At 36.7% G+C, this 24,242-nt stretch overlaps 1 protein-coding gene across 1 annotated transcript in view; it reads left to right on the top strand.

The window, feature by feature from the left end:
- The first annotated feature begins 592 nt into the window (after nucleotides 1-592).
- Nucleotides 593-24,242, top strand: part of CCM2 (CCM2 scaffold protein) — a 116,018-nt gene continuing 92,368 nt past the window's right edge. The window contains exon 1 of the mRNA XM_003762557.3: nucleotides 593-702. Within this exon, the coding sequence (XP_003762605.1) occupies nucleotides 673-702 (30 nt within the window). The 5' untranslated portion in view covers nucleotides 593-672. The remainder of the gene's footprint in view (nucleotides 703-24,242) is intronic.

The raw sequence follows: 24,242 nt of genomic DNA, 5'->3' as shown, positions 1-24,242 counted from the left end.
CGAGACTCTTCTCTCTCTATACTGCGCCTGCGTTCTCCTCGGTCTCGTTCCCCTTCCCCCTCTTTCTCATCCTACGGCGCCGCCGCAGGCCCCGGCTGCGGGAGGACTGAGGTCAGTCCTCCTGGGCGCGCAGGGCCGGCTGGGAACTTCTACGCCCAAAAGATGGCGGTAGGCTTAAAAAGTTGGTCCCCGAGTTCGCCGCCGCCGTCGCCCCTGAGGCACCCTGCGCTCGCGCGGAAGGAAGGACGGCGCGCGCCCGGTTCGGGGCGGGGCGGGGGCACGAGCTGGCGCGCGCCTAAGGGGCGGGGAGCGCCATCCAGGAGGAGCCCGATAGGACGGGGCCGTCAGACCCGGAAGTCGGGGGTGGGGTGGAGGGGCGCGGTCTATCCCATTGCGGACCGGGGCGGAGACTGTCCCCGTTGAGCCCTAGGGGCCGGGCCGGGCCGGGCCGGAGAGGGCGGGGCTGGGGGGGTGGGCGGTGACGGGCCGCGAGCACGGCGGCGGCGGCCGAGGAGGCGGAGGCGGCGGCGGCGGCGGCGGGAGCTGAGGCGGTGGCGGGTCCGTGGGAGCGGGAGGGGGCATGTAGCCGCCGTGGCGGGGGCGGGGGCGCCGAGCCGCGGCCGGGGTGCCCCTGGGGGGGCCGCGCCGTTGCCAGAACTACACTCATGAGACATGGAGGAGGAGGGCAAGAAAGGGAAGAAGGTAAGAACCCCGACAGGGTCCTGAGGAGACCCCCAGGGAAAGGGGCTCAGAGGAGGGGGCCGGGGTCCCCGAGAGAAGGGGAAAAGGGCCGGGGCGAGGGAACTCCGGGGAAGGGGGCTGAGCAGACCAAGGGAAGAATCTTGGGCCACTGAGCGGAGGGTCCTGGGGGACTTCTGGGAGAGCGTCCGGTCATCTACAGGACCGGGGAGACTAAGGGGGAGGGGTGGAGGACCGAGGGAAGAGATTCTGGGGATCTAAAAGAAGAAAGGGTCCTGGGAGACTCAGGAGGGGGTCGTGGGCATTCAAGGAAGACTCCTGAGGGACTACGTGAAGGGGTCTTGGGAGACTACAAGGAGATGTCCTGGAGGTCTAAAGGAAGAAAAGGTCTTGGGAGAACCGAGGGAGGGAGGTCCTGAGGGTCTGAAGGAAGGAAGGGTCCCCTCCCCCAGCGTGGGGGGAGGAAAGGGGACTGGGATAGGTCCTTCATTGTTAGTGGGGAAGGAGGGGAAATTCGGGTTTGGTGTTGCGGGAGACCTCCAGGGCTGGGTCTCCGTAGCGAGCGTGGGTCCACGTTGTGGGGAGGGGAGCTGAGACGGAGCGCGCCTCGGGCATCCCGGACAGCGGCGAGCGCTCCGCTCCGTCTGGGTGGTGTCGGGCTGTCTGCTGAGGAGGTTCGCTCTGCGAGGACGGCCGAGGTGTGCGAATCCGAAGCAGGCGCTCCGAAAAGCTGGGGGCTGAGGGAGAAAAGCCTGTGCGGGCGCGGGTTCTCTGCGCGGCCCGGGAGAGCAAAGGGGCCGCGAACAGCCCGACTTGGCCGCGCGTACCCGGAGGGAAGGGAAGCTCGCCGGCTCGGACGGCGTCCGGAGGCCCCCGAGTTCTGTGACTTAGTTAAAAAGCAATTCCCCGAAACACAGCAAATGCCTTACTCCGAGGCCGCTGCTGTCTTTTACACAGCCTCGAAATTAACCCCAAATGTCGGTCGGCTCTTTCCCAGTGTGTGTTAGCTACGTATACTCCTACCAAGGGAGGCGGAGCAAGTGTTGGTCCTAGGGGTGGCTGACTGTGAGGGAAAAGGGCGAGTGGTGGGATTTAGAAAGTTCTTGTGAGTTTTGTGGTTCAGCCAAATGGGTAAAAGGTTATCAGTGTTTCAGACGTTATTTTCCTGACCTTAGTTTGGGATTCAGGCCAGAGCAAAGGATTTGCACTTTATTCTACGTGACCTAATAACTTGTTAAATGTAACATATCTGGACAATCAGTTTGAGTGGAATTTGTAAGATTCTTTGGCAGTTGAATTGGGAATGCAGCTAATGATCCTAAGGTTCACCAGGGTCCTAGTTTTTGCAGTTTTAAAAGTTTACTTTAATCACAGACTTGAATCAAAAGATGAAATAGCTCACTTTGTTCCTAAGAATAAAGGACCACCTTCAGGTGGATCATCTATAGGAGCTTTTGACTGTAAATGAAAGATAGTTTTTAATAAAATGCATGTTTATTTTAATAAAAAAACGATCTGAATTGTCTGCCTGCAGTTTTCATATTTGTCTATTTATATCGATGAAGCCACAAAGGTTTAAAACAAAAAATTATCTCCCCCATCCTTATTTTTATTACTTAGTGCACATCTTTTTAATTAGTTTTTGCCTCTGGTAGAGGGTGGCCCACATAAGATAGGTCTCACTTGAATCTGTGTGTAATATTGAGTGCTAGTTATAATGTTCCTTATGTTTTCTTCTCTCTCTCTCTCTCTCTTTTTTTTTAACTTTTGCAGCTAAAAAAATGTGTTGCAAATTACAGTTGAAATTTTTTTTTAAAATTATAATTTGGCAGACAAAAGCCCCCAAAGACCCTTTCGAGTCACAGGTTTTCAACTCTAAAAGTAATTGAAAAACTACAAAGGAGAGATGATTGCCTAATAATGGCAGATCAACATGAAATGAAAGAAGAGAATCAGTTCTAGGTTTTTTGTTTTTTGGATTGTTGCAGTAACACCTGTCACATAAGGGTTGTTAAAATTAACTTACAAGGGCAATGCTTTACTTACAGTAGCCATCATGTAAAAAGGTGGCAGCAAAGAGTGCTAGGAACACTGCTGAGGATGGTATGGGATTTTTCTTTAATATAATTGGTGTGCTGGTTCGCAAATGGGTCAAGGTTAGAACATGGGGAAAATCTAAATGACAGCTAATGATAACAGCTACCATTTAGATAATGTAAGATTTGCAAAGCACTTTACAAATATCCTCACAAGGATTGGGGTTACAATTATTATCCCCGTTTTGCAGATAAGAAAATTGTGACCTTTATCAAATTGAGTGTATCCTAGAAGGGTCTCTACTGAGACTATGTCCCAAAAAGATCATAAAGAAAAGGGATCCACATGTGTAATAATATTTGTAAAAGCTTCCAGAAACTGGAAATTGAATGGATGCCCATCAACTGGAGAATGGCTGAATAAGTTATGGTATATGAGTGATATGGAATATTATTGTTCTATAAGAAACAATCAGCAAGATGATTTCAGAGAGGCCTGGAGAGACTTACATGAACTGATGAACTGATGCTGAGTGAAGTGAGTAGAACCAGGAGATCATTGTACACGGCAACAGCAAGATTATACAATGATCAACTCTAATGGACATGGCTCTTTTCAACAATGAGGTGATTTAGCCCAATTCCAAAAGATTTGAAATGGAGAGAGCCATCTGTACCCAGAGAGAGAATGTGGGGACTCAATGTGAATCACAACATAGTATGTTCACCTTTTTTTTTCTTTTTTTTTCCCCCTTTTTGATCTGATTTTCTTGTGCAGCATGACAATTGTGGAAATATATAGAATTACACATGTTTAACATATTGGATTACTTGCTGTCTAGGTGAGAGAAGGGAAGGAGAAAATTTTGGAACAAAACATTTTGCAAGGATGAATGTTGAAAACTATCTTTTCATATGTTTTGAAAACAAAAGGCTGTTATTTAAAGAAAAGAAAACTGGTCAAAAAGTTAAATGAGCTGCCCAAGATCACTTAGTTAGTAACTATCTAAGGCTGCATTTGAATTTTGATCTTCCTGGTATCACATCCATCACTTTATCCATTCTGCTATCCATTTGTCTCAGATTCCCTATTCAAGCTGTATTACAATTTGCTTAGACCTCTGAGTAATTACTTACATAGTAAAACATTTCTCTTTAAGAAACAGACCAGAATATGTGATAGATGAGTGAAAAGTTGGCATAGTTTGTCTTATACGCTAGACTTCATATGTTTCAGAGGAAGAGTAAGTAGGATCTTGTAGTCTAGAGAATGTCATCTTAGGAGGGAGGAGATATTCAAGAATGAAAAATAGTTGTAAAGAGAAATAATTCTCTTGAAGAAAATTGGGAGTTGTCTGAAGAGACCAATGTGGATTTACAGAACTTACCAACTCTTAGATTTTCAGAAGATAATATGCACAATATGGCAGCAAGGACAGATACTAGGATGCATATTAAGGTATGACACGCTCCTATTAGAATTGACTTATTAGAATAACACTGGTAACGCTCCTAAGGACTTGAGGCTAACAAAGTGCTGAAGACAACTATGGTTTTTTTAAAGTATACTGGAGAAAAGAAAGATAAATAAGGAATTGGACCACTTTTCAAGGTGCATAAGATGAAGATAACTGACTACAGAGAGGGCATTTGTGCTCCCATTTTTCTTTGCTACAAAAAATGACCTTTTAGGAGGGAAAGGACAGAATATTGGGTTGAATTTCAGAAGATGAAATTTTTAATAGGTACAAATGTAAAGTCTTATGCTTGGGTTCAAAAAGTAAAGTTCATAAAATTTGTGGGGAAGTGTGATTCATCAATAGTTTGAAAAATATCTGAAGATTGTGATTCATCAATAGTTTGAAAAATATCTGAAGATTTAATTAGACTCAAGGTTCAACATGAGTTAGAACTGTGAGATGGTCAATCAAAAGGCTAAAATAATCTCTGGTCTCAAGAAGAGGGCATCAGATATATTCTAAGGATGAGGAGGAAATAGTCCTGCTGTTCTCTACCTTGATCAGACCATGTTTCACAATTCTGTGTACCACATTTAAGAAATATTTAGGTAAATTGAAAATCTGAAGAGAGTGGATGGAATGGTGAAGGGGGACTCAAGTCCATTTTATGAGGATTGGTTGAATCAATTAAGCATTTAACAAGCCCCTGGTGTGTGCCAGGAATTATGCTAAGTGCTATAAATAAAAACAGGAGAAAAAAATGAGATCTTTATATAAGGAAATACATCTTTTAAAATTTTTAAGCAATTTATTATTTTCCCAATTATATGTAAAGATGGTTTTCAACATTCATTTTTGTATGATTTTGAGTTCTAATTTTTTTTCTTACCTCCTTTATCTCCCCCCTCCTCAAGACAGCAAGAAATCTGATATGTATACATTCATTTTTAACATATTTCCATGTGAGTTATTTTGGGAAATAACAATCAGAACAAAAGAGAAAAAACACAAGAAAGAAAAAAAGAACAAGAAGAAAAAGAAAATACTATCCTGTGATCAACATTCAGTCTCCATAGTTCTCTCTGGATGAGGATGGCATTTTTCATCCAAAGTTTATTGGATTTGCCTTAGATTACTGAATAACTGAGAAGAACTAAGTCTGTCATTGTCAATTATTACACAGTCTTGCTGTATACAATATTTTCCTGGTTCTGCTCATTTTTCAGACAGCATTAGTTTATGTAAATACAGCTTTCTTAACCATTACACTTCATTAACCATTCCACAAGTGGAATGGGCTACCCTTAGAATTAGTTGATTACTTACTCTTTGCTGGGAATGTTCAAGCTAATTGCTAATATTTATGTAGCACTTACTGAGTGTCAGGTATTGTGCTAGCTTTCCAGTTTATTTCATTTTATATAACAACCCTAGATGGCAGGTGATATTATTATCCCCATTTTACAGATGAGGAAACTGAGGCAAACACGTTAGGTGACTTGCTCAGGGTCATACAGCTTGTAAGTATCTGTGGCCAGATTTTAACTCTGATCTTCCTAACTTCAAGTATGGTACTCTATCCACTCCACTATTTTGTTTCCCCATGTAAAAAGATATATAACTATTGGAACTATTGAAATATTATTCAATATTGAGATATTGAAATATAACTGTTTCAACCCTGAAATTTTGAGATTTGTTATTGAGAAATAAGGGGACATATATAATAAGATGTTCTGGAGACTTGAAATTAAAGAGTAAAACTTTGAATAATTGGGATATGAAGGCAATGATAAGACAAGGTTGAAATACTGATACCATGACTATTTTTCATGTAGTCAGAGAAAAGATTCAATGATCTCTCTTGAATGGTATTAGAATTTATTTTCACTTACTAGCAAGTTTTCTTGTCTTATTTTTATGTAGGCCCAGATCATTTTGGGCCAATGATGCTTATCAGAGCCATGACAGACCATTATACATTATTAATTCAATATAGTATGCTAAGTTTATGTTAGCAAAAGTTTTGCCTTATAAGTGTTAGTCAACCTGAAATCATCCCAGGCTCTTGAAATTTGATCTTAGCCTTTTCTCAGAATTTTGTGGACTACTGGAGGTATTTAAAGCCAACACATGGAATCACAAACAATAAAGTAATTTTTAAAAAATTTTATTTATGTAGTATGAAAGCTTTTTAAGACTTTAAATTGCTAATTACTGTAGCAATAAAAAATAAATACATATATATAAATTTTTTTTCAACTTTCTACTTTTGTGGATTGTTGCCATAAGCTTCACGGGTACATGCTGCAATATTTCTATCTTGCCTCTTCTTTGCTTTTATTCTTTTATTTTTATTTTTTTAATAGCTTTTTATTTATAAGTTATATGCATGGGTAATTTTACAGCATTGATAATTGCCAAACCTTTTGTTCCAATTTTTCCCCTCCTTCCCCCACCCCCTCCCCTAGATGGTAGGATGACCAATACATGTTAAATATGTTAAAATATAAATTAAATACAAAATAAGTATACATGACCAAACCATTATTTTGCTGTACAAAAAGAATCGGACTTTGAAATATTGTATAATTAGCCTGTGAAGGAAATCCAAAATGCAGGCAGGCAAAAATATAGGGATTGGGAATTCAATGTAATGATTCTTAGTCATCTCCCAGAGTTCTTTTACTGGGTGTAACTGGTTCAGCTCATTACTGCTCCATTAAGACTGATTTGGTTCATCTCCTTGCTGAAGATGGCCAGGTCCATCCGAATTGGTCATCATATAGTATTGTTGTTGAAGTATATAATGATCTCCTGGTCCTGCTCATTTCACTCAGCATCAGTTTATGTAAGTCTCTCCAGGCCTTTCTGAAATCATCCTGTTGGTCATTTCTTACCAAACAATAATATTCCATAATATTCATATACCACATTTATTCAGCCATTCTCCAATTGATGGGCATCTACTCAGTTTCCTTTTTCTGGCTACTACAAAGAGGGCTGCCACACACATTCTTGCACATACAGGTCCCTTTCGCAGGGATAATTTTTCAACATTGACCCCTGCAAAACTTTGTGTTCCAAATTTTTCCCTCCTTCCCTCTATCCCCCTTCCCCAGATGGCAAGTAATCCAATATATGTATACATATTTATATAGTTATCTTGCTGCACAAGAAAAAGATCAAAAAGGGAAAAAATGAGAAAGAAAACAAAATACAAGCAAACAACAACAAAAAGAGTGAAAATGGTTTGTTACAAACCACACTCAATTCCCACAGTCCTTTCTCTAGGTGTAGTTGGCTCTCTGTCTTCATCACAAGATCACTCTAACTGGTCTGAGTCACCTCATTGTTGAAAAGAGCCCTGTCCGTCAAAATTGATCATGGTATAATCTTGTTTACCTATTCAATGATCTCCTGGTTCTGCTCATTTCACTTGGCATCAATCAGTTCATGTAAGTTTGTCCAGGCCTCTCTAAAATCATCCAAGCAATTATATTTTTTTAAAAATGTAAAAAAAGGGGCCAGGGGAGGGGGGGGACAGCTAAGTGGCACAGTGGATAAAGCACTGGCCCTGAAGTCGAGGGGACCCGAGTTCACATTTGGCCTCAGACACTTAATACTTCCTATCTGTGTGACCCTGGGCAAGTCACTTAACCCCAATTGACTCAACAAAAAAGTAAAAAAAAAAAAAAACTTTGTTAAATGGAATTGATCTTTAGGAGGAGGAAGATACAAGAAGGAATTTAGTAAATATAAAAACAAGACAAATTATTTTTTCAAAAATAGCTTCTAGCTTCTAATCTCTGGTATTATATTTACTTCAAAATTTTTCAGCAGATGTTCTTAAACTTTATGTCACAGATTCCTTTGGCAATTTGGTGAATAGACTCTCCATTCCAAATAAATGTTTTTATATACATAAAGTATCAGAAGTAACTGATTTTGAATATTAAGGAGGAGGATCCCATTGTCTATACTTTACTGCTTGTTTTCAGCTAAAACTAGAAACTCAAGTACAAATTGGAGGTCAAATGTCTTTTGGGGGTTTCTTTTCATGCCCAATAAAATGTCTCTTGAGCAAAATGGCTGACATTAGTTCACTTGCTTAGAAGATAGTATCATAGTATACTTTTCTAATATAAGCTCTCCCATCTCTTAAATTATTTTCCTTTTTTTTTTAAGCCTTATTTTTTAAAGACCTACCTACTTTACTTGTGAAATTATAGCCATCTAAGTAAAGTCAGACATATTCCTTGCATTCATCAAGCATTTATTTATTCACAGTCAACTCTGCACCAGGCACTATTCAAAGCACTAGTCATATACAGAAAAAAAAGGAAGAATAAACAATCTCAAGGAATTCACATTCTAGTGAAGGAGATATTCGAACAGTCAGGTATATGCATGTAAATGGGAGGTAATATCAGAGGGAAGGAGGGGGAGGTAAGGGAGGAGACTTGGGAAGGCTTTCTTCAGGGGAGTGGAATCTGATTTGTTTTGAAAGCCAGGGGAACCAGGAAACAGGTGAGGGGTTATAGCCAGGGAAGAATTAGGGAACTGTGTCCTACTTAAGAAATAGTAAAAGACTAATGTTTTTAACTCTAAGAGTAGATGGAGATGAATTAATATAGAAGAAAACTGGAAAAATAGCAAAGGGCCAGGTTGTGAAGAATTTTAAAAGCCAGTGGTATTTTTTTGAATGGGGGATAACTTGTATAAATCACCTCATCATTGATACTGGGAGACCCACTGAAAGACTAGTGTGAGGTGATTAAGATTTCACAGAGTCTGATTAAGATCTCACAGATGACTCTGCAATTTGAGATCAAGGGAAGGATTCAAAAGCCCTTGTGAAGGGAAAAATGGCCAGATTTGGCAAATGTGGCATGAGATTGAGAGTTGAAGGGGGCACTAAGGTGATAATGGTAATGCCCTTAATAGTAGTAAGGAAATTAAAAAACGGGAGATTTTTAGGGAGAAAGAATGAGTTCTGGATTTTGGATAATCTTAGGTATATGGTCAAAACAAGACTAGAACTTAATAGTTAGGCAAATCTCTACATCAGCAATTTTCTTATGCATTTTCTTCCAGTAAGCAAACCCTATTGTTAGGATAGGGCAAAGACATGGAGATGGGCGAAAATATTTTAGTATATAAGAAATAGCAGGTAAGATGAACACTGAAAAGATAGGAAGGAACAAGGTTGTCAAGAATAAATGCCAATTAAAGGAGTTTAAATTTGATCCTAGAAGTAAACTGTAGTTCATTGGGTGAGTAGTAACATGGTCAGACCCACAATTTTAGATAATCATTTTTGGCAATTGTATGGAGAAACTTGCAACAGGGAGATCAGATTTGTCACTGATTGTAGAGTGACAATGGCAAATCACTTAATCTTTTTGGACCTCTTGTTTTCTCATATTTAAATTGAAGACTTTAGCCCATTCAGCTCTGAAAATTGATAATTTTGTGAGTTGAGGAGGGTTCTAAAGCCATCCTTGTGATGGTCATTTATTGTTGGCTCAAGACTTAGGATCAAAACCAAAGGTGATAAGATGTTCTTCTTGAACTTTAATTTTTCTTATTCATCTAAAAAAAATCAAATTAGAGAATTGGGAAGGAATTGTAGGCATTTTTTTAATTGGAATTTATGGTTTTGGGTACTGGGGTAACAAGGCAGTGAACTATGTAGGGAATGGAGAGTAGATATTCCTCTTTTGAATGTTAATGTAACTGCACATTATTAGAAAGGGTCTGTGCCCTTGGCATATTGCTTTTTTTGTTGTTGATTTTGCTGTTTGTTCTTCCCTTGGTCCCTTTCTTGAATAGCTGTCACAAAGACTAAACAACATTTGTTCTTCAAATAGCAAGGTTGAATTTGTCAGTCTTGTTTTGGACACTTTTCCTCTTGCTAGGAAGCATTTAAGTTGGGGATAAAAGAGAAGATTGTTTGATTAATTATATGGACCACAACCAAAATTTAGGGTTTTTTTGTTTTTTTTTTTTTCCTAAATGAAACTGACTTTTATTTGTTCATTGTTATGGTAAGAATGAAATCATTTATTTGATAGTGAGTAATAAATGAATGAAATAAAGATCTCTTTCCATTTGGATTATAGTAAGAATTTTGGAGTTAAGATAGAGGCAGGGAGTCATTTGCAAATGAAGGAGGCAAAAGACATTTAGGAAGGATGAGAAGAGAACTGAAGTTTTCCTGTATTGTCACTACCATTGAAAAAATACAACAAAAAATTTCACAATTTGTCATAGGTCCCGTTTTACTGATGAATAAAATGTCCATTGTACAATATTTTTGGAGGAATAATTGAATAACTTTTATTCAATTCATTGATGCTTACCCATGACATTGTTTTATCTTCCATGTCAGCATCTTCTCATTGCTTATCATGTTTCTTGTGTGTTCTGGTAGGTATGTTCAGGGACACATCTGCTGCTGTATATTCATAATGTATCCCCCCCTAGCCAAAGGACTGGAGATCTGTGTTCCAGTTCTTATTCTGCTATAATATAATTATATAATCCAGGAAGAATCACTTTATTTTGCTAGGCCCTAATTTGCTAAGTAGGAATTGAGTTAAGTAGTTACTGGAATCTGTCCCAGCTTTTGGGACTCTAGAATTGTTGTATTCTTTTAGATTTTAAAAATGTGTTTAAACTTTTGATGCAGTGTAAACTGAGCAAGCTGATTTCAGAAAAGTCTGGAAAGGCATGAACTGATGCCGAGTGAAATGAACCAAGCCAGGAGTACATTGTACACAGTAACAATGAGATTATATAATGATCAACTATGATAGATTTGGGCTTTCTCAGCAATGCAGTAGTAGTCTGAGACATTTCCAATAGACGTGGGTTACAAAATGCCATCTGCATCCAGAGAGAAGCTATGAAGACTCTATGTGGTTCAAAACATATTTTTTTCACCTTTTTGTCTCTTTGTTCTTTTCTTTCTCATGGTTTTTTTCCCCTCTTTTGGCATGACTTTTCTTTCATAAAGAAGTATGGAAATAAGTTTAAAAGGATTGTATATCTTTAACTTATATCAGATACTTATAACTAGCTATTTTGGAGTGGGGAGAGGAAGGAGAAAAAATTTGGAACATATAATCTTTAAAAATCAGTATTGAAATTTATGTTTACATGTATTTGGAAAAATAAAACACTATTGAGAAAAAAACATAAAAAATTAGTTTTTGTTAATAAAAAGGATAAATTTAAAAACCAGACACTCTTACCATCCCCTCCCCCCAAGTGGAAGGACCATAGAGCTAACATTTATTTACACGTTTCCTTATGGAGATTGAATACAAAGGTGCCCCAAGTGACTATGATAGAATTTTATTAAAATTTTGGATAAATAAGTTACTTAGACAAGTATAGATAAATTGCTTAATATCTAGGGAACAATATTCATTTCACTTAAAAGAATACTAAATACCTACCTTGCATAATCATAGGTGTTAAGTTTAAAAGACAAAAAATAGGGGTAGTCTCTGCCTTCAAGCTTCCATTTTACTGGAGAAACTTATCAAGAAAAATTTTGAAAAAGATTCTTTGTTGAGTTGCTTACATAAGAATTTCATTTTCTTTAGAGCTGCTAATTCGACCGTTTAAATGCTTTTAAAATTATTTTTTATAATATGAAAATAGTTCATAATCATTCAATAATTCAGCATCTACTGAAGTTATCTGGCACAAAGTATTAAAAGCTTATCGATTGATTAACCAAAGAAAACACTTAACCTATGATAAGATACCCAAAAAATGTTTCTGTAGAGTTGCCTTGGGAGATCTGGAGTTGATTAGATTTCAAGATCTGAGAAAGAAAAATCATGAAAAAAATGTTTTAGAACTGGAAAGGAACTTGGAGATTGTCTGATCCAAGCTCATGTTTTACAGATGAGGAAGCTGAGACCTAATGAGGGTAAATGCTTGTCTGAATTTATGTAGGTAGCAAGTATCAGAATTAGATGAAAGCCAGTGTCTTTGGACTCCAAATTTATTGCTCTCCTCATACCATTTTGGCTCTTTTGGAAAAACTCAGCTGTCCTTGGAGGTAGTAAGCACTGTATCACAGAAAGTATTCGTGATCCCCCTGTTACAGAAGTTGGGATAAAGGATTAGATGAACTAATTCTAATTTGTGTTAAACATGAATGTTTATTAAGTGTTTTCCTTTGTAGTAAGTTGGACAGGTTTTTATTTCACAGAGAGGAAAATTAATGGTTTGGAGGTGAAGTAAAGTGGCTTGCCCATAGAATGTAAGAGCCAGAACTCAGACTCTCTTCCCTTGACTTCAAGATACAGGCTCCTCTTAGCCTTTTTGATTCTTGTCCATATTTTTCTATTATCTTCTCCCTTGCCCTTTCCACCTTTCCCTCTGTCTGAGCCTCCAGCCAATGACCTGGAGACTTTCCTGTGAACTTTTGACATTTTGAGAGCCCCAATGAAGTGCTGAGTCCATCTCTCTTATCCCTCAATCATGCACACGAGCAGCTTTCCTAATGTTGATTCTTGAGCATAGGTTAATGTTGGATAAATTCTGTAACTCATTCATTCCCACCATGGATCTTTTTGTTTTGCCTTTTTGGTCACCCACTATTTTAATTCTCCAGAGATGGTGTTCCAACATCTACATCAGGCAAAGTATTCTGTGAAGAAGAATATTGGATTTAAAATATGAGTCTTCAGTTTAGATCCCGAAGAACATATGGTGAAATATTTCCCTATTCTCAGTAGAACTGAGGAACTCCAGGTGCAAACTTTAATTTCCTATCAAATATGATCATTTTATGGGTTGGTCTTATGTAATTTTTTTCTTTGTTATAAGACAGTTCAATCCAGGGAGGGTGGGTGGGGATGTTATGATTATACAATGGTTTAAAAAACAAAAGACATTAATAAAATTTTCTGAGAAAGTAGTCTTTTTTCTAGGGAGCACTTTGAAATTGTTAAAAGTATTGTAAAATTTCCCAAATGTGTCTACTCTTTTTTCTTCCTTCTTTTCAATTCTTGTTCCTACTCATTATCAGTTTGCATTGCTTTTATCATTGTACTCCCTAACTCAGTGAATTGAGCATCTCATTGCTTGCCAGAAGTTGGATAGTAGATGTTTTTCATCTTTTCAGTTTTTCTTATATGGAATGTTAGGCCATTCTCATTAATTAATGATCATGAAATTAACTGAAGGAACTCCTGTAAGTAAACATTCTGGAATTGATTCTGTGGTCCCAATTATTATTTGTCAGTAATATCTGAGGACTTCATCAACTACAGGGAATTCCTATTCCCTTTGGACCCTGTGTAATACACCTTTCAGGTCTTTATGCTTTGATATTAATGATGTCATCAAACAGTTATTTCTGTGGTTGAATTCATCACAGAATATTGTATGACCGTAACATATGTATGAGAAACTGTTTGTTGGAGGAAAATTGGAAAAGTGCATCTGCTCTATCAAGTCAGATTTTTTTGCAACCAACAAACACATGACTGGAATTTAAGTCACTAAAGATATCTTCAGAAGGGTGTTATTGGTGTAAGTCTACCTGTTACCTTTTCATTTTCTTCAGTTATTTCCTGGGTAAGTTTGTGCATTTTCAAAGATGAAAAAGTAGGCATATGAGCTTATAGTTATTAATGTTGTCAATTTCCTTTTGAGTGTTTTCATAGTGTTTTTCCATTATTTGTGTTATCTTCTCTAGCCTAAAATCATATAGAGTACTTTGAAGATATATATATATCATATAGTACTTTAAAGTTTGTCAACATTTTGTATACAAATGGAATTTTGTTTAGCCTTTTTAAAAAATGTCTAAAGAAGACTTATGCAGCTCTGAAGAGGACTATTATTTTGACACAGTTGTCTAATTTGAATAAACACATTGAAGTTTTTCAGGGCCTGTGGTGTTTGGGATACTATAAGCCTATGGCAGTGAGTACTATTATGCTCATCATCCTCAGTAATCTCACAAATTAGTTAAGTAGGACACATGAAGAAAAGCAAATAATATTACAAAATATTATTTAGTAAGTAATGTGATTAATAATAACAGTAATAATGGCTTTTACACAGTTCTTTAAAGTTTATAAAGTACTTGGCAGATATCTCGCTTGATCTTCACAATCTCATGAGGAAGGTATTTTATTGTCTCTATTTCACAAATGAGGAAAACTGAGGCTCACAGAGATTAAGAGACTTGCCCTGGGTCATCTGTCTAAATAAATATCTGAGGTGGGATTGAGACAGATCTATTAGACTTTCAGATTCTAAATATTGTATCACAGGGGATGGTACAGGACTTCCGAAGAAAGAGTGACCAGTGATGATTTAGGCAGTTTAAATACCAAATGAGTAATCTTAAATTGAAGAAAAGAAGATCAAAGAAGATATTGGATTGGAAAGGAAGGCAGTAATGATAGAAGGATAGAGTTCTTCAACATTGCCTTGTCAAAGAAAATATTCTAGAATGGCAAGGACAGAGTAAACATGACTGGGTGGGGGTGGAAGTTAGAGAGGCAGCCTGGTACACTGAATAAAAAGTTGGCTACTGGAGTTAGGAAGTTTGCAATTCAAATCTTACCCCTGATGTTCTGGCTTATGATTCTTGGTAAGTCACTTAACTTCTCAGTACCCCAAACAATTAAATTGCAGTGTGACTGTTGATGTTAAGAGAGGGTTCCACAAACCAATGAAATCACATCAAAGAAAAAAAAGATGAAAGGGTTAAAATTTGAGCTAAGAGAATACCTAGCTGCCTTTCCCCAGGTTCAGAGTCTTTACAGAATAGATAAGCAGCCATTGCTAAGCCACCTGGTCATCTTGGTTTCTGGAATAGGAGAGACATGGGACAGACCTGGAGAAGGGTAGATATTTTAATTTTTAAAAAAAAGAAAAAGTAACTTTATCTAAGCCAGTGATTTTAATGTTAATTCCTGGCATAGTTTCATTAAAATTCTTGATTGTAAACATCTAGAAAAGGAAAAAAAGAATCATAAAAAAAAGTATGGCTTCCATCAAAAACAGGTCAAGTCAGCCTGGAAGTAGGGAGACCCAGTTAGAAAGCTGCTATCATAGTCCAGGTGAAAAATGAGAAGGACCTGAACTAGGTCTGTGAGTGGAGAGAAGGGGACAGCAGGGCAGATATTGTGGAAGTAAAACTGGTAAGATGTGACAGCTGACTTTTGGGGGGAATTAAGAGAATGGCAAAAATAGAGGATGATTCCTGAATTGGGAGGTTAGGTTTATTTAGAGTGAGAGATAATTGAGTTTTGTTTCAAACATGTTAGCTTTGAGATCTCTCTGAGATGTGTTAAGTAGAGATATGCAGCAGGCAACTACCTGAAATAAAGAACTGATAAGAGTTCAAATAGAGAACAAATGGAGAAATAGTGATTTCTGGAGTCCCTTCCACATTCCATTGCAGGGAAGTAAAACACTTAAACAAATATGCATAATCAAGCAAAGCAAATTCATTCAGTAACTATACAGAAAATGTATGTGCTTCATTTTTCATTCTAAATCCATTACCTCTCATGGTTAACAGTTTTCATTAATGGGTCTCTGAAATCATAGTTACTGTAGTGATCATAGTTCTTACAGTTTTCAGAGTTAGTTATTATTAGTGTTGTTGTTAGTATGCAAATTATTCCCTCAGTTGTGCTCATTTCATTCTTCATCAGTTTTCAAGTTCTCAAAATTGTCATTTTGATTATATTGATTTTATAGCATAAATTGTTCACTGCATCAATTCATTTATTTCTGTATGCCTTTTGAAATCGTGTATTTCTTCATTTCGTAGAGCACAATAGTACTCCATCATATTCTTATACCACAATCTGTTCAGACATTCCTCAATTGATGCTTACAGAAAATCCCCACAATAGGATGTAAATTTTTTTAATTAAAGCTTTTTAATTTTCAAAACACATGAAATGGATAATTTTTCAATATTAACCCTTGCCAAACTTTGTGTTCCAATTTTTCCCTGCCTTCCCTCCATCCACTTCCCTAGAGTAATCCAATATATGTTAAATATGGTAATATATATATATATATATATATATGTTAAATCCCATATATGCATTAACATATTTATACAGTTATCTTGAACAAGAAAAATCAAATCAAAAAGGAAAAAAACAAGAAAAATAAAAATGCAAGCAAATAACAACAAAAAGAGTGAAAAATGCTATGTTATGATCCACACTCAGTTCTCACCATCTTCTTTCTGGGTGTAGATGGTTCTCTTCATCAGGAGATCTTTGGAACTAGCCTGAGTCATAGGATGTAAATTCTTGGAGGGCAGGAACTTTCTTAGTTTTGTCTATATGTCCCTAATGCATAGGACAATATATGGGCTGTGGTAGACACCTACTAAATGCTTTTTTATTCTTTTTGTCTTCCCTTTTTTTCTTTTAAAATGATCCTCTTCTTCAGTATACTTCAGATACTTCAGAAGTATCTTTCTGGATTTATCCTTACTTTGATGTTTTAATTCCTTCAGTTTTTATAGACCTTAAAGATACTAGTAAAGCTTTGGTATAAATATCTCCAGATTGGGCATTTTGGAGTTTAATCACATGTGAATATTTTTTTCTCCCATAAGTTACATAGTATAATAGAGTAAACATTGTACTCTTAAAGTCAGAATTAGTTTAATATAAACTGGCACTTATAGTTGTGTAATGTGTTGAATAAATTACATCCTTCCTCGAGCCTTATTTTTCTCATCTGTAAAATGATGATACTTTTCCAACCTACCTTATAGAATTCTTGTGATGGAAATGCTATATACAGTTGAGTCATTATTATCAATCAGCAAACATTTATTAAGCATATGTTAATTTCCAGGCATTCTTCCAGGTTATGAAGATACAAATATAAACAAAATGAATTTGTTCCCTCAAGTTTACTGGAGAATCGGTGTGTGTAATAAATATGAAGAAAATATAAGGGAGGGAGAAGATATTAGTACTTTAGAGAGATCAGGAAATGCTTCATGTTAAAACTGGGTCATGAGCTGCATTTAAAAAAAAAAAAAAAAAAGAGTGGATTCAGTGAGGTAGAGGTGAAGAGAAATACCTTCAAGGCCTGGATGACAGCTAATGCAAAAAAGCAGCAAAATAGGAGATCTAAAATGTGTGTGAAGTCAGTTTGGCCATGTTGCTGAGTATTGTAGGAGAACGGTGTACAGTTGAAAATGGAAAGACAGGGGCTAAGTTTGTGAAAATTTTTAAAGAGCTTAAATACAGTTTATATTTTATATTTTGTCCTAAAACAATAAGAAGTTGGAGTTTATTGAGTAGGGAATACCTTAGTCAGACTTGTGCTTTAGGAAAATCATCTTCTCCAGTGTGGAGGATGAATTAGAGAGTGGAGAAACTTGAGGCAGGTAGATCTGTTTAGGATACTGTTTCAATCCTCAAGGTGAGAGATGATAAGGGCTAAAATTAAATTAGTATATATATATATATATATATATATATATATATATATCTGTATGTTTATATACAGTTAATCCTGTTTTGTTCAAAGATACCATACAACTGTGATTAGTAATCCTACCTTCATTTCTGGAAATGTTGCAAATGATTAATAAATCAATTTTTATTAATAAAGAAACTGCATTTTCTCACATGTCAATTTTTGGAATTACTGTTGAGTGAAACTGGATTATTGATTTTTAAAAGTTTTTACTGGTGTCTTTTATTTCTTACATCATCATAATTATCACCAGGATTCTCTCTCCCAGAGACCTATTCCATATAACAAATAGTATTTTTTAAAAAGGAAAAAGAGTGCCCCCCCCAGATATTTGGAAAAGTATCAAAATATGTACAATATTTAACATCTGTGGACCTTCTACCTATATGAAAGGGTAGATCTCTTCATTTGAGTTATGCTTGATCTTTATAATTTTGTTACACTCGCATTAGATTTTTTGTGTATGTCCAAAGATATGCCAATCAGGGCTGTTTCAAAGGTTGTTGTGATTGTCTTTAAAGATGCTTCACATTATTCTATACAAATTGGATCGTCTGGGAGAACTGACCTGATTATTCGTCTCCTGGGTTTTTGTTGTTGTTTGTTTTTAGCACTTTCTGAGAATAAATGAGGATTCACATCACTTTGATGTTCTAGATCTTTTGTTTTTTCCAAATAAGTCCTTTTATTTTACTGAGTTCTATAAAGTATCCCCTTAATAATTTGATTACCATAACATTAAAAAGTGTAAAGTAACTTTGGTGTAGATAGTATTGTCGTTTTTATTATATTGGTTTGGTTTAGCCATAAGCATATTCTTCCAGTTATTTAAGTGGTTCTTTTTTTCATTAAGGAGCACTTTGTAATTGAATCTATAGAAGTCTCTCATGTGCTTTTGAAGATCAATCCCAGAAATTTTATAAACTTTATGGTTATTTGGAATAGGGTTTCTCTTACTATTTTACTTATTGGATTTTATCATTATATAGAAATGAAATTACTTTTGAAGAATTATTTTCTAGCCTGCAATTTTGCTGATGCTATTAATTGTCTCAATGTCTTTGCTAATTCCCTAGGATTTTTCCAACTATATCCTTATATCATCAGCAAATAGATATAGTTTTATTTCCTCTTTATCACCATTCCTTTCACTTCTTTTTCTTATCTTACATTGCTGATGAATTTGAAGCTGAAGATTGAGTAAAAACAATCATTAAAAATAAAAAGATTTTTAAAAAGTAAATATTTCATTAATAAAGCTATTAACATAATACCTCACACATGGTATTATATAGAAATTAGTTGTTTTTTTTTAATAACAGGCAGAATTTTCAAAAATAAAATTCTTTAAATGTTGATATCCATAGGGCTTTTCCCAAATTCCATATCCATAATCCCTCTTCCCCTCTCTTCTTGTACCAGAAGGAGGGAAGTGCATTTCATCATTGTTTCCCAGGGCCAAAATTGGTCTCTGTAATTAGTAGGTTGAATTCCTTAAAGTATTCTTGTTTACAACATTGTATTCATCATGTAAATTGTTCTCTTCACTTCATTTTATATCAGTCTATGTGAATTCTCCCGTGTTTCCATGAGTTCCTCATTCCATTTTTTCCTATAGCACAATAACATTTCATGTGCCAGTTTGTTTTGTCATTTCCCAATTGGTGATTCTACTTTTTTTAGTCTTTTGTTATGCAAAAAATGCTTCCGTGAATATTTTGTTTTATATGGTTCCTTTCTTGATTAAATCTTTGACTTCCTTAGGGTGTTTGGGTCAGAGGAATAAACAGGTCAGTGACTTTTATCCATGGCTGCTCCAACATTGACATTTTCCATTACTTATCATCTTTGAGATAACTTGTTTTTAATTCTAGTATCTTTCACAAAACTTTCTAAAATACTAATACACTTCTGGAAAGGTAGTATACTATACCTGTCTCTCTGCTTTTGGAACATGATGTTCTTTGGCTAGAATTGTGTTCCTTTGTTCTAGTCTGTATTGGTCATCAGTCAGGAATTTCTTGTTTTATTCTGTTTTTTTTTTTTCTTTCCTTTTTCTTTTCACTATTTTCCTAAGAAGCAAGTGATATTTGCTTATGAGTGAGTGGGCATTTATATTTTGACTTTTATAAGCTCCCCAGACAGAATAAAAAGAATACAAAAGATACAGTGTTAGTTGAGACACTTTTAGGAGACTTATTGGAATGTTGTGACAATATTTCAGTTCAGCCATAGGATGATGAGGTTCAGGATTCCTGGAGGTCAGGGAACCAAAGTTCAGCTCCCCTCGGTTCAGGGAACCAAATGATGAGGTTTGGGGTTCCTGATTGTTGGGGAGTCAAATGAAGAGGTTCAGGGAACCAAATGAAGAGGATAGTGGCAGGGTCCCCTTTGATTCCCCTAGGATTCGGCACAGAGCAGGGAATTGTGGGAACCCCTTTCTGGTGGCACTTAGGTCCTTCATAAAGGAATTTACAAACTCGAAAAGCTAGACTGGCAAAAAGAAGTTTATTATTGGCATTGGGAAGTCAGCCTTTGCTATACATGAAAAGAAAGACTGAATTCCTTGGTGGCAGAGTCCTGACAGAAAGTAGAGTTTCCAGCAGAGAACTCCCAACAGAGAGGTATAAAGTCTTGTTAGGGAAATAGATGAGAAAAAGATAAAGAGGGGGTAACACTGAAAGAGAATATCACTTCAATGGGCTATGCAAGGGGAGAGAGATTCCTTGGTATGGCATGGCATGGCATGGCATGTTAGGTCCTCTGCAAGGACTGAGCCCCAAGTTGCCTCTTTTTATAATTAAAGCCTTGGCTAGAAGTTGGGGGTTGCTCTTGATGGGGGCTTAGAGCAGTTTGAGCTGGAATCAAAATAGAAAATCTTGGAATTGAATGAGTGTCTCTGGGTGAATTTCCAATTTAATGGGGTTGGAGTTTCCAGCTCAGTAGGACTGGTACTCAACTAGCCCCACTTTGATAACAGAATGAAACCACTTTATCTTGATTCCCTGAGGCCAGTCTCTCAGGGGAGAGCTTTTCTTAGGGAGTTCCCAAGCTTTCCTCCCAAAGTCTGAGAGAGAGAGAGAGAGAATTTCAGGGCTCCCCTCATCAAGGACATGGTATAATGCCATTTCTTTTATGATGATCTTCAGTTGGCCTACTGAGAATCCTCAAAGATTTCTGTTTCAGAATATTGTAGAAGGCATAGGACTAATAGAACACGACTTTTGCTTTATTCTGATATACCTGATTTTAAAAAAATGTGTTTATTTAGAAATGATCAGGCCACTGAGAAGATATCTTGCTAATTTGATAAATAATCAGAACCAGCTGGTGGAAATTTGAGGACCTGAACTGAGTTCTAGGGCAGTGCTGGCTGGGAGCAGTTTAAATAATGATTTGATATAACAATATTGACTGACATATATATCATATTTTATATACATTTATATATATACACACACATATAAACTATGATTTATAGTTAGGGATTACATTTAGAACAAATACTTGGTTTTTCAGTTTGCTCCAAGTTACCTTAATTGTTTCGAACTGGTTGTTAGCAGCTTACCAGTGAATAGAGAGCTTTATATGGTTGTTTTCTAAGCTGCATTGTTTTCATAATCATCTTTGTCATTCACTCGTTTTTAAGTTATTTCTGACTCTTCCTGACCCCCAATTGAGATTTTCCTGGCAAAAATACTGAAGTGGTTTGCCATTTCCTTCTCTAGTTCACTTTACAGATGAGGAAACTTAGGAAACAGAGTTAAGTAACTTGCCCAGGGTCCCATAACTAGTGTCTGAGGCCAGATTTGAATTCAGGAAGATTAGTCTTCCTGGCTTTATGTCCAGTGCTCTTATTCACTGTGCCACCTGGTTTAATTATTTGGAGATATTTAAATCCTATAAGGTATATATTTCAATCACTTTGTGAACTAAGAGAAATCCATGAATCAGAATTTTAACTTGTATATATTTTCATTTCATATATTTAATTTTCATTTTAATTTGTCAAAACAGTTTTAATGTATTTTCTGCTTTCAGTTTGTTAGAATATTAAGGTTTTTATTTCCTTCCCCTGCACCTCCCCCCCCCCCCCCCCCCCCCCCCCCCCCCCCCCCCCCCCCCCCCCCCCCCCCCCCCCCCCCCCATCCTACCTCTAACCCCCATCCCCTCCAAGGTAGTAAGGGTTAAGTGAACTGTCCAGGGTCACACATCTAGTAAGTGTCAAGTGTCTGAGGCTGAATTTGCACCCAGGTTTTTCCTAATTCCAGGATCTGGGTTCTATCTAGTACAATACCTAGTATATGTTTTAATGTCCTTAGGGTTATTGTTTTTGAGAAGGCAAGACACATTGCTCATTATATCTGACCCTATCCATAGATTGTGTGGAAAATGAAAAATTTTTAGTTCATGTGGGAAAAAGTTCCTTTACAAACAAGGAAAAAAAGTGTCTCTTTAATATATTCATGCTATGATATCATCAGGTCCTCCATTTTATTCTATGAATGGAACACTGATTTTGCACTGGAGAGATACAAAAGAGATAGAAGATATATTCCTTGACCTTAAATATATATTCTGGGAAGATAAGACTAACATGCATAAAATGATACAAGATAGTTGTTTTTAATAGTGAGTAGTGTGGGAGAAATTATAATAGGAATCCAAATAAGGTAGAGCTGTGCAAGTTGGAGAGTATTTGGGGAAAGTTTCAGAGATGATCTAAGATCTGAAATAAAAAGATCTAAGAGGTTGGGCAGCTGGATGTCATAGTAGAACCTGAGTTCAAATCCTACCTCAAACACTTAACACTTAATAGCTGTGTGACAGTTACTTCTTTTGCAATTTCCTTGCAAAAAACAAAAACCATCTGAGAGTGTGTAAGCATTTTAAAGGTCCAACCTTTCTCATGGAGTATGCATTTATTTCAATTAGATCTTAATTACAGGTTTCCCAGATCTTTGTGAATTTTCAGTTTGTTAATTAGAATATTAACTATTTCTAATAACTTAGAGTTCTCTAGAAATTTAATAAGCTTGCCTCATGCATGTTGTGTGTTGTGTCATAAAACTCAATAAAAAAAAAACCTTTTTTCAATTTTTAATGGAAATGGGGTCAAGCAATAGATCATGTAATATACTAGTTAGGGATTAGAGGTTTTTCTTAAACTAACACTGGAGTATAATTCTTCATTCAGCAGTGAAGATTCCTAATAGCACTACCATTTAATTCATACTTCTTTATCTTATCAATGAATTTCTTATAACAGATTTTTTTTTTTATCATATGCTCCAAACTGAAGGTCTATAAAGTTGTTGTGCCGACCTCATTGTTGTATAACTGTGAAACCTGGATAGTATACCAGCACCATGCCAGGAAACTGAATTGCTTCCATTTGAATTGTTTTAGAAGGATTTTGAAGATAACCTAACAGAATAAGATACCAGACCCTGAGGTCCTGTCTTAAACTAAACTCCCAAATATTCAAAGTCTACTACAGAAAGTGCAACTTCGTTGGGCTGACCACATTGTTCTAATGCCAAATGTACGCTTGCCAAAAAGACTATTTTATGGAGAACTCACACAGGGCCACCACTAGCATGGTCAGAAAAAGCAATGCAAGGACACTCTCAAGGTTGCCCTTAAGAACTTGGAATTGATTTGTGACATGGGAGACACTGGCATAGAACTGCTCAGCATGGCATGCCCTCCCTCATCAGAGAAAGTGCTGTGCTCTATGATGAGCAAAGCAGAATTGAATTAGCTTAGAAGCAACATGAGATGCACCAAGTTAGAGAGTGCACTCCAAATGTTCATAGGGACTCATTTGTACTCGACCTGTGGAAGAGCATCCTGGGCTTGTATTGGTCTGATCAGCCACAGTCAGACACACTAACTTGACTCTAACATAGTGATGTCATTTTGGTCCTCTTTTGAGAACAAAGGAAAACAACCAAAATTTAGTAAAAATTCATTTAGATTGTGTTTATAGAAGCTCCTTAATCTATTAATTTAAGAATAGAAAACATATCTACATATTTTAGGTTTACAGAATATTCTCACAATCCTTTTATAGGCTAGTACAAATATTATTCTTAGATTATAATAAGTACAGTAAGCCTCAGATTTTCAATTACCTAAGGTTCCATAGTTAATAAAACTAGGATTTGAATTCAGATCTTCTGATTCAAACAAATTTTTTCATTATATTATGCCACTCTTTAACTATCAGAAACTCAAATGAGGTTAAATTGTCATGACTTGGTTCTTAGAGAACTCATATTGGTTCTTTGTTAGCACTGCCTCCTTGTCTAAGGGCTTATAATTATTTAATCTTTTCTAGAATTTTCTTAGAGATTGGGCTTCAATTTTCTTACAACCCCGTTCTATTCTTTCTACTTTGAAAATAATCCTTTGTCCTAAAGAAACAAAAACAAAGCAGGAGTTAATTTACTATTTTATTTTAACACTGTACATTGCTTTAACATTGCTTTAAGCAATTGGGCCTATCTCATCTAAGTGTTTTTCTGGCTCTAGA

This window comes from Sarcophilus harrisii, chromosome 1 (assembly GCF_902635505.1).
Source record: "Sarcophilus harrisii chromosome 1, mSarHar1.11, whole genome shotgun sequence".
NCBI lineage: Eukaryota > Metazoa > Chordata > Mammalia > Dasyuromorphia > Dasyuridae > Sarcophilus > Sarcophilus harrisii.
Note: the sequence above shows the minus strand (reverse complement) of the source record. Positions and strands in the feature narration are given on the sequence as shown.